The sequence below is a fragment of the Seriola dumerili genome, unplaced genomic scaffold, assembly GCF_002260705.1.
Source record: "Seriola dumerili isolate Sdu_G_001 unplaced genomic scaffold, Sdu_1.0 BDQW01000050.1, whole genome shotgun sequence".
NCBI lineage: Eukaryota > Metazoa > Chordata > Actinopteri > Carangiformes > Carangidae > Seriola > Seriola dumerili.
The window spans coordinates 1,636,298-1,655,813 of record NW_019174305.1 but is presented as its reverse complement, the minus strand read 5'-3'; the positions used below and the strand labels follow the sequence as shown (position 1 = coordinate 1,655,813).

The window sequence follows — 19,516 nt, the reverse complement described above, 5'->3', positions numbered from 1 at the left end:
GCATAATCCTTAATACTGTATCTCTGTGGGTTATGGTTGCCATGACTGTTGTGTGGAAGGGATGCAACAGAATCCAAAGGGAGCCGTGTAACCTTAGCGACCAACAGCAGCTTTGACAAATCAACAGACGAGGAAGTGTAGCGACGTGATGCCATGTGACGGTGGGACTTTTTCTGTTTTTGTTGAGCTTTAAATATTGTTTTGTCTCAGTTGAAGATTGGTAAATATTTCATCATTCATTGTCTTTGTGCAGAATATTAAATACACCTAGCACTTAAAAACTTGAAGTCCTCCTCATGTTGATGTTAGACGCTTTCTTGATATGCAACAAGTCCTACAGTACATAAAGGTAAAAACATCACAGCGATTTGTATGCTAAAATGTTACTTTTCAACCTTTTAAAGGCAATGTGACTGGTTTCCTTTGATCATGTTAAAATAATGTATTCACACAATAAATGACTTGTCCTTTGCAGCTGTTGTTGAAATTCCAATGTGAGGCCTCTGAAGCAGATTAAAAGAGTCTTGTTTTTCTCAGAAGATCAACAGTCTCTTTAAAGTCATTTGTGCTGAGAAAAGGATGACGACGGAAAACTTTTTTTCTCTATACTGTGTAAAGAAATACTTAAAATGGGATAAAAATTTCTCTTCAGCTTGTCCTTTTGTATTTTCCCCAGCCATAAGAAGAGCAGAGTGGTGATCCCTGCAGGGGGTAATACGATTACCCAGAAATCTTTTGTCGTTTTGGGAGATGGGCGTGGAGGTCATGGACAAAGGTCATGTTTGACTGATTTAACATGCTTCCCTTTAAGACTTTATTTTTCTTCCACTTGAAGAATGAAAGGACTTGCAGGATAATACAGTCACTGCTTTTGGTCAAATGAAAGTCACTATATTAAAACCTTTTCATTGCCAATGTCCCATAATCTCAACTGCTCTTTCAATTAGCATTGACTTTAAAAGAATACCTCACTTCCCCTTTCTATAAAATACAGTTAGGTGACAACTGATTTCTCCCGTAATTCTCCAGAGTTGATAATGGAAGAAGCAGACTGATTCACTTTTGTTTTTTCAATCTGAATTCTCCACATCCTTTTTTTTTTTTTTTTTTTTAAACAATTACCTCTAAAAAGAACGTGTATTTCGGTCAATTTTAATATTTTAAAGATATTAATCACTGCATATTGTCCGTTGTCAAAATTAATAAATTATTTAAAGATGTTAAACTTGTGTTATGCTTTGTGATTTAATTACATGATTTCCTTCCTTCCCCAACGACAATGATGGCAAACCAGTGGAGGGTGTTTTATGTGTTTTCAGATAATAATATTACAAACACGACTGCCTGGCACACAGAGGATTCACTGTGCATCTCTAACACAATCAACCGGTGAGGTTACAACCATTAAAATGTCCTGCCACGCTCAGCCACGTCCTCCTCTCTGCCAGATCGAACAAGCTGTGGCCAGCCAGCTCAAATGAAGCAGACAGGCAACAAATGGTCAAGCTGAGCTGGGTGGAAACCAATGAGGGAGAGCCCACAATTTACCAACATGTGCTAGTTTAAAGGTCTGTTGTGATGTATTATATTTGAAGCCAGGCATGAAACCTTTAAACTGCACCTAACTGATCTTTTACATGATCAAATTATCATATTTACTATTTTACTATATTAATTTCCTTTTCTCAGCGAGGCTGCAATTCTCTTTATGGACTACACAGTATGAAAACATACATAGCTCCTTGTTTTACAGCTCCCATTAAGATTGGAAGTTCACGATTAAAAGGTATTAACAGGATTACTAAGCAGCTGCCATATGGTTCATGAGGTACTGAGCTAAAATCATGATGGCACAGGTATTAAGCAACTGTACATGGAAAACACTTCTTATGGTTTAACTTGTTAGGGTATCGTGTTGTCTGTATGACTTACACAGTAGCACTTTATAATTTATAGGACAAACTAATACAATGTACATGATCACATAAAACTTAGATGTGCTAGTTTTTGGAAAGAAAATGAACTTATGTCCTAACAATGTTATAAATATTTCTATAGACCTTATTACAACTCTATATTGCAAAATTTGAAATCATCTTTTGAAACTAAAAAACACAAAAATAAATAATAAGGTGTGATGTGCTGTTTCTAGTTTGAACCTGAAATTGAGATATAAAAGTTGGAGTTACTCCCATAACAACGTTGCAAATCAAAGATACATGCATACACATTTTTTGAGACGTGCAGATTTCTTGCTTTAGTACTGTAGGTTAGTTTAATTGACTGGCATGAAGAGCAATTGTTGCACTTTGAGTGGGGCTGCTCCCTGTTGCCTTGTGTTGATGCTTTGGCCTTCATGAAGTTAGTGAAAACTCTACAATGTATCTTCTTGTCTTATTTCAACTGTTTGAAGTCTCCCCCTCTGTACACCCCCTCCACTGCCCACTCTAAACACACCTCCCTTCCTCTCCTCCTCCTCCTCTTAAGGCTACTTCGCCAGATGGTGCAGCCTTTTCTTTTGTTTACCCATCGTCCCTGAGTTTACCTAACTGACCCTAGCTACAAAACTATGGAAACAGCCCGAACAGCATCACCGTCGTACACCGATGAGTAAGTCATTTTTTAAAATTTCCTGTTGAATGAACCCGCTAGACCAAACATTTTTCTCGGCAAATAAAAAAACCTGCATCCACCTTTTACTTAGCTATCCTTGCTTTACAACTCAGACCTATTTTAGCCAGATGTTGTCGTATTTTTGCTGTTTCCTGCTGCACGCTGGTATAAGACTAATCGACACATGTACTCTGCTCCCAACAATACCCCTTTTAACTATATCAGTAAACTTAGATGGCCAAACTTAGTCGGCCAAGTTTTGACACCTGTGGAATCGGCTACTGTTGGTACTTTTATTTGTGATTTCTCAATCTAACTTTTGTCAATTTGTCCGCACAACTGTTCGCTGCTGAGTGACAGCTCTGATAACCAATGACAGGATATGAAAGTCTGTATACACCGCCGTTGCCATAGTTACAGACCGACATTCCAAAGATGTGGAAAACGGGGGGCGGGACTATAATTTGAGCAAGGGTGGATGCACTTTTGAACAGCAAGTCACGGCAAGAAAAAGTTTTCCAAACTATCTTGAATTGACAGTAAAAAGCATGCATTTCTTTATGTAGAGTGTCAGAAAACACAGTCGGCAATTTCTTTCACCAGCGAACTTCATTCAACCAGCGCTAACTTTGCTAGCATGCAGAGCTAACTGAGCTAACGGTAACGCGTCAGCTAATCTCAGCTAACGTTAACATTCTCTTTACATTTTCTCAGTGAATGTCAGAGGCTTTTTAAGAACAAATAGTGGTTCGACACAAACGCAACCAACAAACGATATGCATATTTTAAAGTTATAAGCTGAACTTACCTCTAAGTTACGGTTGTTGTGGGCTGGGTCTGTCTAATTTTACCTGCATGCCTTCCAGGTGTTAAAACGCCTTTGGTCAGAAAGCATATTTCCCATTGGACAGAGCTGCACTGACTCCGCCCTGCTCAGGTGTGGCTGTATGTAGAGTCCCTTCCCATTAATATGCTTTAGTAATCAATACTGCGCTTAATGATAGTACAACAACAGTTTTATTAAACACTTTGGATTTTTCAACCATAATGAGTTGTTACTCCACCACACAGGCCAGACAGTTTGAGCTACATATGAAACAGAAGTATGAGGTTCTGGTAGTGACAACAAGAAAATGTTAAGGAGGCAGAAGCCCTCATGACTGACTTGGTTCTGTTCTGTTGTGCTGCAGGTAACTTGCCTGTGAACTGGAAACTGGAAGAGCGAGTGACACCAGGATGGGAGGGCTCGCAAGACTGTGCCAGAACTGAGGCCAAACTCTCACTCCCCTGCTGCATTTAGAGCTGCTACTCATTTTTTCTTAGCAACCTAACAGCAGAGCCGTTTGACAAGAAGACAGACACTGGATATGCCCTATGTTCCTGCTTGAGCAGAACCTAGGGACATATAATGACTAATTGAAACTTACTGAATCAATGGACAAAAGAAAGTTCCCTGGCACAATGTTCAGGCAAGCAGATACATCATCCAAGAGGCGCACATGTGGTGGAAGTGGGCTGAACTTGCCCCAGCCTCCCCCAGCCTCCTCCTCCATCCAACAGGGCCGTATCCGCGCTGTAGAGGTGGCAAGAGGGAGAACAGGGTATGGCTTTACACTGTCAGGCCAAAGCCCATGTGTCCTCAGTTGCATCCTGAAAGGGAGCCCTGCAGACTATGTGGGATTACGTTCAGGAGACTACATCCTCTCCGTCAATGACATCAATGTCTCTAAGGCGTCACATGAGGATGTGGTCAAACTGATTGGACGCTGCTCTGGTGTTTTGAAACTAGTCATTGCTGAGGGAGAACGTCACAGGCGACACCATCACCACCAACGCACTGCTGGAAGTCGCCATCACAGCAGCAATACAATGGCAGCATCTTACCTGGACTCATGCTCTAGTGATGATGAGTTGGATGGTTTCTATGACAACAGTGTTAACAACAACAATAACAGCAGGTCAGGCTGTGGAGCTCGTGGGGGTTGGTACAAACCCAAAATGGATTCTAAGCAGCTGGGAATCAACAGGGCAGAGAAGGTGGTGGCAGAGCTGCAGTCTGGAGGAATTTTCAACATGATCTTTGAGAACTCCAGCCACTCCTCCAGCAGCTCGGACAAGGAGAGGCCTGTGGTTAGCTCATCATCAAAGCCTCGACCGCTGTCTGATCCAGAGTTCCCTCCATATCGAAACTCTTCCCACTCCCAGAGCAATCCCAACCTGCTCTCTGAGGAGGAGATGGCCCAAGTTCTGAATGACGATTCAGTCTTCCTGGACTCAGACTTCCGTCATCTCCACCTTCACCCCCACGAAGAGCAGGATGTGGATGTAGGAGATGGGGGCGATTTGGGCCTAGAGCCTGGTGAAGGCATCCTCAATGTGGGCATGATTGTTGGGTATCTGGGCTCCATCGAGCTGGCCTCCACTGGGACAAGCTTGGAGAATGACAGCCTGCAAGCCATCAGAGGCAGCATGAGACGCCTCAGGGCAGAGCAAAAGATTCATTCATTGGTCCTGATGAAGGTGCGACTGAATGTTTTGTTACCCATCAGTGTATAATAACTTGTAAAAAAAACAAAACAAAAACAACCATAGCTTAATCTACACTTCAGTTTTCTGGTAAGCCATTAAACTTTATCATGTTAGGCCTCAAATAAGTCAAGATTTAATCACACAAATCTATTACCCATAATACTTAAATCTGCTAAAAACAACAAACAACATGGAAACAAATGGTATTGTTAATGTCAGGTAACTGTGATTGCCTCATTATTTTCCCCGGTATCAAGTAGTAACATGTATTAATTATATCCTACCAGGTCATGCATGACAGTGTGCGTCTGTGCAGTGACAGAGGTCAGGTTCTGGCCACCTACCCAGCAGAGAAACTAGCCTTCAGCGCCTGTTGTCCCGATGACCGGCGATTCTTCGGACTGGTCACGATGCAGGCCACGGACGACCATGATGACCATCACTTCAGCAACGGACGAGATGAAGAGGGCGGTTTGAGGACTTCCTGTCACGTGTTCATTGTGGACCCAGACCTCTGTCACCACCAGGTATAAAGAGAGACACAGGAGAAACAGGACATAAAACAAGGGGAATTACAACATTAGGAAATTACTCTGTTGAGTTATTTTGTTTGTACAGATACATACACTCGTCTAATTGCAATATTATCATTGTCATTATCACTATTATTATTAAGTATTGGATGTTTCATTTTCCACTGTTTTGATAATAAAGGCTGGGGATTTCAAACATAAAATAAATGCAGCGGCCAAGTGGTGTGTAAGTTTTGCTGGGGGAAGCTCAGAGAACCCTAGGCTGCTCTTGAGGATTAAAACACTGATCATGGAAAAAACATGTTCTTCAGGCGTTCTTACGCACAGCAAGGAGAAAAGCTGGAATGAATATAGTTGGCCACATTTGTTTCAAATACTATTTTTGATTTTGCAGGGTAGAAATTATGATACATAATACTGTGTTTTTTTAATACCACTTATTGAGGGTTGTTGAGATGTTGAGATTTACCAAACCAGCCACACATCCACACTCTCAAATGCATCAGTGTTTAATTTTGTCTCAACACATAACTGCTGTTAATGACATTTACATAATTAAATACGGAAATGATGTTAAATAATGTTATTATGTGAAATATATGATCAAAGAATAAGAATCTGACTAATCATTTGGTGTTTATTTACAACACAATATATAAAGACAATACATTAAGTACTCCAAAAGTGAAAAAGATTGAAGCTAGCCTTACTGTCAATGTCTGACTGTTCTACAGAAATATTTTAACCTGCCATCAGTGATGCTACTGTGATCTACATTTTATTTTACTAGAAACATTTTCAAAGTTCAAATATATTCTTATTAATTTATATCATGGGGAAAAGTGATAGATATGTCAGTAGATCTCTCTCCACTGACTCTTACAGTGACTGTTGTTTTCCTCAGGTCCATTTAGGTGTAGCCAGGAGGTTTGGCTTTGAATGTACGCCTGACCCGGATACAGGAGGCTGCCTGGAATTCCCGCCCAGCTCTCAGCCTCTCCTCCAGTTTGTCTCTGTCCTCTACCGGGACATGGGGGACAACATTGAAGGGGTTCGGGCCCGTGCCTTCCACGATCCAGACAACGATGCTCAACAGAACCACAGCACCAGCAGCAACAGTGATAGTGGGATCGGCAACTTTCTACCAGAAGAGAAGAGCAACAGAGTGCTTTTAGTAGACCTTGGAGGTCCTCCCAACCACAACCACATCTCTGGGCCACGCCTCTGGGACAGCCCACCTTCCTCCCAGCAGGCCTGGAGCCCCACCCTCGGAGCTGCAGCCTCTCACCCACCTCCTCCTCCTCCGCCAGCTCTGAGAAATGGTCACTACCGTCACGATCCACACCTGGCTGACCTCCCTCACCCTCTCCCCTTAGCTCACCCTGATGTCCCCGGCAGGCACTCACGAGGGGTCCACCCTCACCACTACTCACCAGGGAAGCGGGGAGGAGCTGTGGGGGGAGGAGAAAAGAGAGGGGCTGGAGGTGCAGTAGGGGTGGAGCCGCAGCGGTGGCTGCCAGTCCATGTGCTGAGAGACTGGCGTCAGCAGCACCACCACAGCCACCTCCAGGGCCTAAGCAGCGATCAGGAGTCCTACGCCGAATCCACTGACGGGTGGTCATCAGCCAACTGCAGCACCCTGCCGCCACCCATGAATAAGATCCCGGCCGACCGCTACCGGGCCCCGCTTGCCCCCGGAGACCACCTGCCACCACCTGGAGGGAGCCAGCCTCCTCCTCCCTCACATCCCCACTCCCACGCCCACCGGCTGGCTGTTCAGAAAGATGAGTGGGCTAAGAAGCTGTTTGGTGCTGGAGACAGGGAGCGGACTGGAGCAGAGAGAAGTGAAAGAGAGAAGAAACGAGGGAATGCAAAGGACGGAGAGAAAAAGGTAAAGATTAAGCTAAGTAATTTTAATTAGTAAATCTCTTGATTTGATCATCGGTTTCTATCCTTTTCACTTATTTTAATGATTTTATTTACATTTTGCACCCCCTCTATCATCAAGCTTTCCATAATGGAGCATTCAGTGATGTGTTACACTGTGTCAGTTTGTGGGTTGTGGGGCTTTTGGAAGAGTTGTGTTAAAACTGACCATGAGATGAGAAGCCTGGGCAGCAGGTAGGATCTCCCATCACACACCCCTGCTGTGGAAATTTACTCTGACTAGAGTGTGTCCAAGACTACAGTTTATTGAGGCTATAAATCCATCTGTGCTCATCTTACTGCTCTCCTTCACATTTTCACCCTCTCTTTCTCAAGGCCTGGAAATTCAGTCCTTGAAGTTTTCTCCTCACTCAGACGAGAAACTTTAATGTGATTTTAAAAATTGTAATGAACAACATTCACCCCACCGAACTTCCCTGTACTATATTGAATAATGTGAGCACCCCAGTTGGCTCTCTCCCCAGACTTAATACAAGTGGATTGATAAGTTATTTATCCCCACTGCTCCAGTATCAGATCATGTATTATGCACTAGCCAGGCATCTGCCTTCACCTGAAAACCACCTGTTTCTCACCGTAATGAGAGTCAGTGGTAACAGCAGAGCAGGTATTAGACTAGTTTTAGTAGTAAATGTATAGTGTTTATATAATATATGTTTTGATTAATTAAATCTGTTTTAATCACACGTGGATGCTGTAGAGATTAACATTGTTACATTAGTAATGTGTGACAGTAAATGAAATTAAGATTAAACTGTTTTGTGAGACTATATTTCCTAATGCAGTGAGCTATAGGCCACTTCTATAGGCCATTATTGACTGGCTGTTATTGTTTCCAGACAAAAGAAAGGAACAGATAGAGACAAAGAGATATATCCAGCCTGACTGGATTCCATCTGCATTAACCACTCTACAATCCGCCTGTTTAAATGCTCATACAGAATCTTTACAAGTATGTAGGAAACAGATGCCTTGTTGCTGTCTACATTTGCATATTACAAAGGTGCTGGAGGATTTTTCTTGATACTGAAGGAGGTGGGTGCTTCCCCCAGGAAAAGTCACAGTGGACAGGGTCCCGGGGACCCCCACGGGACAATCAGAGGAAGTGTTTACAAGGACAGGGGCAGGATAGAGGGTGACAGTGGCAGGAAGGTGGATGTTAACCTTTCTGAACAATGTCCTCAGACTGGAGACGCAGAGCTTTGGAGGCTGTCATGGTAAGCCATGATTACTTGTAGTCAGGATAAAATGCTGATTCTGCTGTGACAAATGTAGCTGTACATTTGTTTTGTTTCAGGGTACTTTGGCATTACATAGATATTACTGCTGACTTGTTACCTACAGTATTCCGTGTATTGAGGAGGTATCCTTAATTGCCTGTTAGTGTTTGCCACGCGGTGGCACTGTTTCATCATCTAAACCTCTGTAAGCCTCCTGCACTTCCACTGTCTATTGGAAAGGGAAAAAAGCTATCAGTATCAGTTTTTAAAATTGTTTGGTACCTGACGTTCATCTGGCCACATGAAGTAGATATGGTTATGGTTTACTCATAGTGCAGAAATTAAACTTAGTATTAGAAGAAAACTCTTAAAAGTATAATAGACACAGAAACAAGCAGTTGAATAATGATGAATGTGACACATTGATCATTATAATTCTTCATGTTTAATCAAAAGTATGATATGTTGTATCAGATATGTTGACTGTGTTTATGTTTTGGCATGTTTGAAGTATCCATTCATCCCTTATTATACTGGAGCAGCCACTGTTTTTAGTGTGTGTGTGTGTGTGTGTGTGTGTGTGTGTGTGTGTGTGTGTGTGTGTGTGTGTGTGTGTGTATGTCTTTGGTTTTTATGTTGACAGCTGTGTTGTTGTAAACAGGAAGGATTCCTTTTTTCTGTGATATTGATAGTGAGTGTGTGTGTGTGTGTGTGTGAGGGAAAGGGGGACAAGATCAACAGCACAGATAAGTGCTATGAGTTTTCCTCTAAAATGTTGTCTTTCAGATGTTTCTCTGAAAACGCTCTGGTGCAGCCACACCCAAAACAACCCCAGCACCACTGAGTCATATCCACATTTTATCATTTCTTTTTTAATCCAAATCTCATCTTCTCAGAAAAACCCCTTTCTTTGCCTCAAGTGTCAATGACATCATAAATTAGACTTGACCAGGTTAAACAGAGGTCATATGAGAATGTTTGTGTCCACGCATGTAATCGAGTGTGCAAATCTGTGTTCTCTGACACTCACATACACACACGCAGACACACACACACACAGACGCAGAGTTGACTTAGTATCCAGGCAACACCACTGGTCATCTCCTGATGAAATGCGGACAAGACCTGTTCCTAATCAGCCAGTTAGATTCAACATGCGCCACAATTTGGCCTCTGGAGCCTGTCAGCATTGATTAATTACTCATTAGTCAACTGGGGTCCATTGATATATGCTCTCTGCTACAGTATAAGGAGATTAGCCAAATGGCATTTGTGAGAAGAGAGACAGAAAGAGAGTATTCCTCCATCTGAACATGAAAGAACTACAGTTGTTTCAAGGCTAATTGTAGACTTATGAGGACACTGTGAGACTATCCTCTTTGGTTTACTGCACTACCCAGTGTGGTTACATCACTGTCAGATGGCTTTGGACAATAAATCCTGGTGACCCAATGACTAATTTTCTCATGCCCATTTTAGTCAACAGTTTATGGCATAATGTAGCAGGTGGTCAGTTTTAACTTCATTCCAGTCAGTTGGTTTCCACTGCAGTAGAGTACTTTCAGAGAGTCTTCAGGCCCCTTCAGTTTTTTTCACACTTTTTAAAGTTGTAGTCTTATGCTAAAATAAAAAAAAAAAACACCAACTTTGTTTCGTAGTATTCAGTGTTCAGACACTTTGCTATGACACTTGAAATTTATCTCTGCTACCTCCCATTTCTCTTGATCATCTTTGAGATGTCTCTACACCTTGACTGGAGTCCACCTGTGGTGAATTCAATTGATTGGACATGATTTGGAAAGGCATACACCTGTCTATATGAGGTCTCACAGCTGACAGTTCAGATCAGAGCAAAGACCAATTCATGACATGGAAGTTTCTGGACGTTTTTCCCATCTCCACACAGGACCTCTGGAGCTCAGCCAGAGTGACCGTTTGGTTCTTGGTCACCTCTGTTTTCAAGCCCCTTCTCCCCCTATTGCTCAGTTCGTGACAGCTCTAGGACTTCTTCTATTTAAGAATTATGGCAGAATCTTTTTTGTAGCCTTCCCCAGATCTGTGCGTTGACACAATCCTGTGTCTGAGCTCTGCAGACAGTTCCTTCACCTCACAATAATCACACCACCTGAATGATGACGCAACCAACATGCTACTTTCTCAGATACAGCTTTGTAGTGTAGTAGTGTTGTTATAATGTCCATCCCCCGATTGTGTGTCAGTGTGTGTCTGTGTTCTATGACTGTGGGGTTAACCAAAGAACTGGCTGGTACTGCAGGCAAAACCACAGGACTGTACATGCCTGTGTCTAACATGTGGAATTTAACATTTAAGTGGAAAAAAGAAACCGGTCTTAAACAGACGTGCATGTGTAACGGGGAAGCTTCAGGCACAGCTGCAGAAAATCTCTCAATTTAGGCTTTCATGTAGGATTGTCTACATGCTGTGTCTGTCTCTGTTGTGTCTAATTGACAGTTAGACATTTAACTTTTTTACAGGAACATCTGTCCCACCAAACAAATACACACACACGCACATGCACACAGTAGTCATGAGGGTGTAAGAAATGATGACATGCTGTTTATGAACGTGCTATTGATCATCACCTGTTTGAACTGGATCATGGTTTGTGCTCCTGTAGCAGGTTTTGATGTAAAACCTTAAATAGACATTAAATCCCATCAATGCACTGCAGTGGTATTAACAGGTGAACTCAAGACGTTGGCTGTAGGTTGCCATGGTTGTTATTTAACACAGTCCACAGTCCAACAGCAGTGTAAACACTGTAAACATGCCATGCGCTCATATTCTTATTATTATTCTTATTAAATTATTCAGTGGTTGCATCTTTACTGTGAAAGCTTTTTTAGGTTTTCATATTATAGCCTGACTGGAATGGGTTTTTTGAATTTCATACCAAAATCAATATTAATATTAGGCAATGATATTCATTTATTTAATAAACGCATAACATTAAAAAGCATATTTCATAAAGATGACTTCCTTCTTTTAAGAACTGTGGCCTGGATATTTACAGAAGAGGATGTTTTACAGTTTAAAAATAAATTTATCGTGGCAATCTGATAGCAGAGAGATTAGGGTGCATTCCACATGGGTGCAAATGCCCTGAGAAATGAGTCCCTGGTTCGATTCCCGGCTAGCCGGACTGTCTGCTGCATGTCATTCCCCTCCTCTTTTTCCCAACGTTTCCGGTCTGTCTTCACTGACCTATCCAAAAAAGGCATAAAAATTGCCAAAAACAACAACTGAACTTTGTCTGGTGGACAAAATATGTAATGGAGACACATACAGTGACCTCAAAAATATCTGCCATGAGCTAGTATTGGCTGTTATATTGTTTGGGCTATAACGCATTTATTGACGTGTTCATTTTTATGGTTTTGGTTTCCAACAAAGTGTGTCAGTAAAGAGAGACAGAAGTTTGAGGGGAGAGAGGGTGAGGGTTGATATGCAAAATTCAGTAATTCTTTGACCAGACCAAAACCCATGAAACTGTATCTCCAAAGCTTCTCAGACTACAGAGCAACCGTCTGCATCCATCAACTTTTTGTCTTTTTTCTGTTGCCAAGTCAAATGAGCATTGTTTGTTCAGACTCATTCACTTCTACACATTCACACATGGGAGCTTCCCAGTCGACCTGTCCTTTGCTGCTGGCCTCTGAGTTTGGAGTGAACCGGCAACCTCATCACCATCCTGCTTCTCTGATTTTAAGCTACTGCCACCCCGCCTGTATGAAGTGAGCTTCATTATAGCATGTGAGTTGAAGATGCGTGTCTTTCTCCCTCAGGGTGGTCGGTTCCGTGGTCTGACAATGGGTTTCCCTCCTCTGCCCCAGCGCTCCTCTGCCAGACGCTCCTTTGGACGCTCCAAACGCCTCAGCCTGGCCCGCTCCCTGGACGACCTGGAGGTAGGAGGATGTGCATGCGAGCGCGCGCGCACACACACACACACACACACACACACACACACACAAACACAAACAGTACATACATCTGCCAACAAGTGTCGTTTGTTAGTGTGGTGCTCGGGCTCAGTCTGACCAGTGTGTTGTTATCACATTTGAGCCACACGTGCACCATCCATCTCTAATAATAGCAGCTCATGAGCATCATACATCCTCACATGACACGTCAAGCCCTCTTCTCACATCACCGTGGCAACATGCACACAATCGTGGACAGAGCCTCCTTATAGAACGAGCCAAGAGACATTTTAGAGTTATAGAGTTGGATACTTTTGATATCAAAGAATTACTTGACATTAAATGAGGTTCCTATTTGATACATGCAGCCATACATATGAGTGTAGAAGTTATACATTTTGTGCCGATGGGGAGCAGTATGGCTTTACTGTTGCAGGAATTATACTTTTGCTCCCTTTTAGCTGCAAGAAATGACTTGTATCCAGTCATTTGAGAGCCATGGGTTTTCAATAACAATATGCCTATTTAGTTCTACTTTACAACATTTTATAATAAGAAAGTCTGCAGCAGCTGCTCTAGTACTCTAGACAGGAAGGATACAATGGACTGCTGTCATGTTTACCCATTTAAATGCCCCAGAGCCTCTAGGTTTGCACAAGGTTATATTAATCTTAATGAATTATTAAACATTTCACATTCCATTTCCAGCATCTATTTTTGCCAGCTTTTTACCTTTAAATCAGTGATAAAACAGTTACAGATTAACAGATTAAAATTGTACATTTCAGTTAAACTGAAGTGGGACATACTGAGTGTTATTCTCATCAAGGCCTCTGCTGTGTGTGTGTGTGTGTGTGTGTGTGCTCTTCTACATCTATCTTTGTGAGGACCAGTTTGAATTATAGACCATACAGAGTTAGGACATTTTGGGATGGTGAGGACGTTTTGGACTGTCCTCAGTTTCTGACACGTCTTCAAAAGGCTGTTTGATGGTTAAGACTTTGTTTTAGGGTCTGGGTTTGGCATTCAGTTGTGATTCTTAGGGTTCAGGTTAGGGGCTCAGGGATGCATTACGTCAATGGCCGGTGCCAGTGAATATAGTAATACAAGGATGTGTGTGTGTTTGTGTCTGTGTCTGTGTTTGTGTGAAGGTTGGCAAGACCAAAACAGAGTCCTGCTGTCTGTGAGCACGATTCATAACATTAGTTTTGGTCCTAAGATAGAGATCAGACGAAAGCTAAATGTTTCCGCCGTTTAGTGGCTACTGGGGCACCCTGGGAGCAGATAAGCAGATCCCACACTGTTGCTTCAGAAGTGAGTTTTTAGTTTTTTTTTTAAATATACATTTTTGGCATTTTTCCTTTATTGGGCAGCACAGCAGACAGCGACAGGAAGGATGGAGAGAGAGAGTGAGATTTGAGTTGTTTCCTTTAAACATTGGGCCCCGTACTGTATATTAGCAAAGTCAAACTGTTTTGTGAAAACTTTATGAGAAGAATCTTCTGAATGAATCAAATTGTATATATAAGTTTAGATCACTTTATGCCTCAGATTCTGCCTGCAAATTTACATTGTTGTTTGGCTTTTCCTCAAACTATAAGTTGTATTCGTAATGTTATTAGAGACAGGTTACACTTTGTACTTTGCTGTGTTAATCTCCATGTTTTAACACAACCCTACAGAACAACGCATCTTTATTACAGTCATTTTCTTTTAATAATGACACAGATAATAATAAAGGTGATTCAGAGCTGTGTCAGCATTTCTGCAGACATTTAAATTTCCCAAATGTCATACAGGGGTAGATGTTTCTTTGTCCCACTGCCAGACCATCCCATGGTTTCTCTCTTCTTTCTTCCTCATCAGCACTCCACCCTTCCTCTCCCCTCTATTCTACCTTTTTTCTTCCGGTCGTTAGACCTTTTTCTCTTGCTGCACATGCGGTAATGTCGACAAACAGAGAGGGCTTTGTGTTGTGAGAGGGGGGAGAACAGAGAGATTGGTGTGTGTGTGTGTGTGTGTGTGTGTGTGTGTGTGTGTGTGTGTGTGTGTGTTCGTGTGGTAATGTTGGGGGGGGGCAGTGGGGTTGGAAGTGTTAGCTTGCACTTCTAATGAGCTCTGATGAGCAATAAGCTGACATTCCCCTCGTTAGTGAGGCCTCAACACAAAAGCACATACAGTATAGGCACACACATAGGACAGACAAAGACACACGCACGCACGTGTACACACACACACACACACTCACACACACACACACACACACACACACACACACACACACATATGAAGAGCCATGCATGCACATACACAAACAAATTGCATCTCCAAGTCAGTGCACACAACCTTGATTGCACTATAATTACACACACACACACACACACACACACACACACACACACACACACACACACACACACACACACACACACACACACACACACACACACACAGCCCTCAGCCATCTTGTTAGCTGTGCTGTTTATGTCTGTGTATATGTGTGAATGTCTGCCAGAACTTGAAGCTTGTTGCTTATCTTGTGATGGGTCCAATTGTAGAGCTTAACCAATACACACACACACACACACACACACACACACACACACACACACACACACGTACACACAGCCAAACAAACAGACAATGTCTTATGACAGCAGTAAGGGGAAGGAAGTCAGGCCGTACACATCTGCTCTTCTCCAGCTGTGTGTGTCTGGATTTCAGTTGTCTGATGAACGTCTTTGCTGTATCATTTCCTAGTGCCGTATGTGCATGCAGTCTAAGGGACGCTGTTAAAAAAAAAATACATGCGTAACTTTGTTTGAAAGTACTAATGTTTAAAACCACAGTAAGCTATTTTAGAGACCACCGTCAACAAGATAAAAAAACAGGCTCACATGATTCTAACTGAATTAACCATTTCATTGGACGCTAACACACACACACACACACACACACACAAACAATTCTCAAGTGGTCCTCGAAGGTTGAGATCCGAACAGCGAGGTGATTGTGGGTGCATGTGGTCCCACCTGTATGAGCTGTAAGACTGACAAATGAAAACAGGGACAAATAGTCATTTAGAGGTCGAATGCACAAATATAAGTGCCAAACAATACACACAACAGGCTGATTGCTGCTGTTTCCTCCATTTGCTGCAACATAATTTCTCTCCAGTGGAGCTGAAATGTTGGTGTGAGAGACAATTCCAAGAAGATCTCTATCAAACAACAGAGAGAGACGTTTTACCAGTGGAGGTAGTTTCAAATTTACTGCTTTCTGATTACGAAACACTTTCATTTTGATTGTAGCCAAGTTGTAAGGCAATTTGTGGAGTGATTGAGATAATGTGAATTATTCTAGAAAACATGACTATAACTCTTCCATTAAATATTGGGAGATTTGTCTATTTAGTCTACAAACAACTTACTATGAGCTTCTACTGTTTCAGCTACACTCTGCTCATTTTACAAAGTATAAAAGGGTTGACTGGAGCCGCTTATGGTCTGTCTACACATAGTAATGGATGTGAGCAGCATAAAGAAATCAATGCTGAAATTCATCTCAGTTCATGTATACTGTTCTTGTATATAAATTATACAATTAAGTTTAAACTACTTAATTGCATAATTTATATATAAGAAGAGTTGCTGAAAAAAGATGTACACATATTAGACAAATCAGAAATCTTGGTCAGTTATAATCTTATCGGACATTTTTTTGGAAAACACTGCTAAGGTCAGATAAGTTTGGTATTAAAAAAGCTAAAGCAGGCACTAAATAATTCTTGTGAAGTGTGGATATCCTTGAGTTGAAGTATTGCCTTGTTTACGCAGCATCAATCTAAGGTTTTTATTTTTAAACATCCCCTTGTTTAAAAGTGTTATTCTTAAGACAATGTGAAACTGTGTGTGCGTATGTTTGTATTTGCTTGCTTTTACATGTCAGTGCATACATGACTTCTTCAGAAAATAATTGACGTAACTCTTAAAGGTTAGGTTCACATTTTGTCAAGTCTGTTGTAATGTAATAGTTACATGCCCATATGTATATTGCAAGCTTTGCTGGTCCTCTTGTCTACATTTGCCATTAAGAGATCCTTTCCTAAAGTGATTATAATCTAAGAGCTGAGTGATTAAATCCAGTCCTTGTTATGTACAAAAATGCTTTCTAGGGGCTTCAGAAGTCTGAGTTGCCAAAAACAAGTGGATATCCTCCAGTTATGTCATATTGGTGCAAAATTCACTCTTTTTGTTTCCTTGCCGAGCCACTGGGGAGGCACAGTGACAAAAGGAGTGAATTTTAGTACTAAAAATAAACTTGAAGGTTTTTGTCAGTTTTTGTAGATGTTTGACTGTTCTTACAGGCTGAGTAGTTCTAACCATGATGAGTAAATTGATCTTTATATGTGAAACTGGTGGAGTGCCCCTTTAAATAAACATTAAAATATATTCCCTTTTCCAGTATATCCCCGTCAGACATGTTTTTCACACACAGCTGACACCATTGTTGAAAACCAGTATAAATAAACTGCCAGGGTCGGCTCCAGCCCCATGGTAACCCTGGACTGGAGTAAGTCATATGGACACATGAATGACCTTTGTCTACAGTTGCTCAGTTCTCCTAGTTAAAGCACATGGCAATATGAAAATACTGTAGGACCTGAAAGTTTAAAGGGCCATACTGTGAAAAACCTTGTGTTCTGGGGTTTGACATTGACTGCAGTTGCTTCCTTTTGGGATACTGCTCTCTTGGTTATTTATCAGTGATAAGTGAGTGAGATTGTCCTCACCCCTGAGCCAAGCGGAGCACAGGCAGGAGGGGTGTGTGTGTGTGAGGCGGAGAGGGTGTTGGGGTGAGGACCTCCACTGTGTGTCAAGGCATGTTGAGGAATGCAGCTTATTCTAAGCTCTGTTCTAATCATATCAGTCCTTGCTGTCAGCTGGAGGTTTCTACTTTCTGCTACTATATTCTGTATCTTTCTATCTTCCTGTCTGCTCCGTCTTCTCTCAATCTGCCAGAACAGATAATTGCTTAACACTCAGTTCATCCATTCCTAGCTGTTTTGCCTCATTTGCCCCCCCCACCCCCCCACACCCCCCACCCACCCGTTCGTCATGAATGTCAGTTTACTCTCTGTGCTCCGGACATGCGTAGGGCATACTAAACAGATGACAGAAGAGCACTGAGGGTAACACATTCAACAGCACTGATTTTTATGTGTGGGTGTGTGTTCCTTAATGGCAAGGGGTCTCCCTCTGCAGCCGTGCCTCCGCATTCGTCCAGAGTGTGTGTGTATGCGCGCGTCTCTCAGCCCACAGCAGTGTGGGTGGAATAGAAATTATTCGAGGGTGGGTGGAAAAGCAGAGAAAGAGGATGGGGGGAGCAGAGAGGCAGGGCGAGGGAGATGATAGAGAGGGAGGAGGAGAAGGAGGAGGAGGGGGGATGAGAGAGAGAGAGAGGGAGAGGGAAGGGGAATCTAGCAACAGCGACATTCTGTAGTGGTTTGGACATTTGAAAGCCATCAAGCTTTGCCGCTTGGTCTCTCTGCGCGTGCACACACACACACACACACACACACACATACACACACACACACACACACACCCATTCAACATCTGATGACAATGTGGACTGAGGGGAGCTCTCACATGCAGTGCTGAGGATTTCTTGTCTCTTTCTTCATGGAGCAGCAAACTTTGCGCGTGGATTCTGAAAGAACCGCTGATCCAGTGAGTAAACGAGCTGTGTGTACACGTGTGTGCATGGGAATTCATATGTGTGTGTGTGTGTGTGTGTGTGTGTGTGTGTGTGTGTGTGTGTGTGTGTGTGTGTGTGTGTGTTTTGCTCTCCCTATATTTGATGCAGACTATATTTGACCCTACAGATGACTCCCTTGTCACATATAACGTGCCGGCTATGTTACATAATCATCATGTTTTAGTCCTATGTTGCTTGAGCACATTATATTCTTTCTTTTTGTCAGTTTGAATTTAAAACCTCATCAAACTCTCATTTGTGATTGTGAAGTTTTACGGGTATAAACAGCCTGATTTAAGCTACTGCTACTGCTTTCTTTTTCTGTTGCTCTTCTGAACCTGGCAATTCATAATGATCGTCCAGTGCATGTTGATTTTGGTTCAAATGAATTTAATCCAGTGAAACTTCAGTAGCGAGGTCTATCTCTGGAATTACAGATCATGTGACTTGTGCAAGCCAATCATCAGGCTGTTTTTGGCTCTGTTGGGTTAAAACGGAAACCTGTTGATTCTTTGGTTTAGTCTATTGGATCAATTCAAGTGAAGAAACTGTTGTTTTTGTTCCATGGGGCCTTGAAGAAAATGTCTGTATGTGGTGCTAGTATATAAAAATCTGCAATGAGTTTATGGTGTCCACAATATAGTATTTATGTAGTCTAACAGGTCATTAGTTGTGTATGAGTGTGTGTGTGAACGAGTGAGGGGGTTTTGACAGTTTGGTGGAAAACAGCACAGGACATTATTTCACTAAGCACAGCAGTGAGAAAAGAGCGGCCTGCGAGCCCTCTGACCCAGCACACACACACACACACACACACACACAAACACAAACACTCACACACACACAAACACACAGGCATAAAAAACTGAAAAAAAGTGAATAAGCACACAATTAGACGCCCAGAGATAAGAACCTGCACACACATTTCTTCTTCTATGTGTGTGTATTAATGCCGTGTGTGTGTGTGTGTGTG

The 19,516-nt window shown here is 42.2% G+C and overlaps 1 protein-coding gene across 1 annotated transcript in view; it reads left to right on the top strand.

Moving 5' to 3' along the window:
- The first annotated feature begins 2,556 nt into the window (after nt 1-2,556).
- Nucleotides 2,557-19,516, top strand: part of rgs12 (regulator of G protein signaling 12) — a 44,592-nt gene continuing 27,632 nt past the window's right edge. The window contains exons 1-5 of the mRNA XM_022739989.1: nt 2,557-2,610; nt 3,804-5,133; nt 5,430-5,669; nt 6,580-7,566; nt 12,649-12,768. Coding sequence (XP_022595710.1) covers nt 4,048-5,133; nt 5,430-5,669; nt 6,580-7,566; nt 12,649-12,768 — 2,433 coding nt within the window. The 5' untranslated portion in view covers nt 2,557-2,610; nt 3,804-4,047. The remainder of the gene's footprint in view (nt 2,611-3,803; nt 5,134-5,429; nt 5,670-6,579; nt 7,567-12,648; nt 12,769-19,516) is intronic.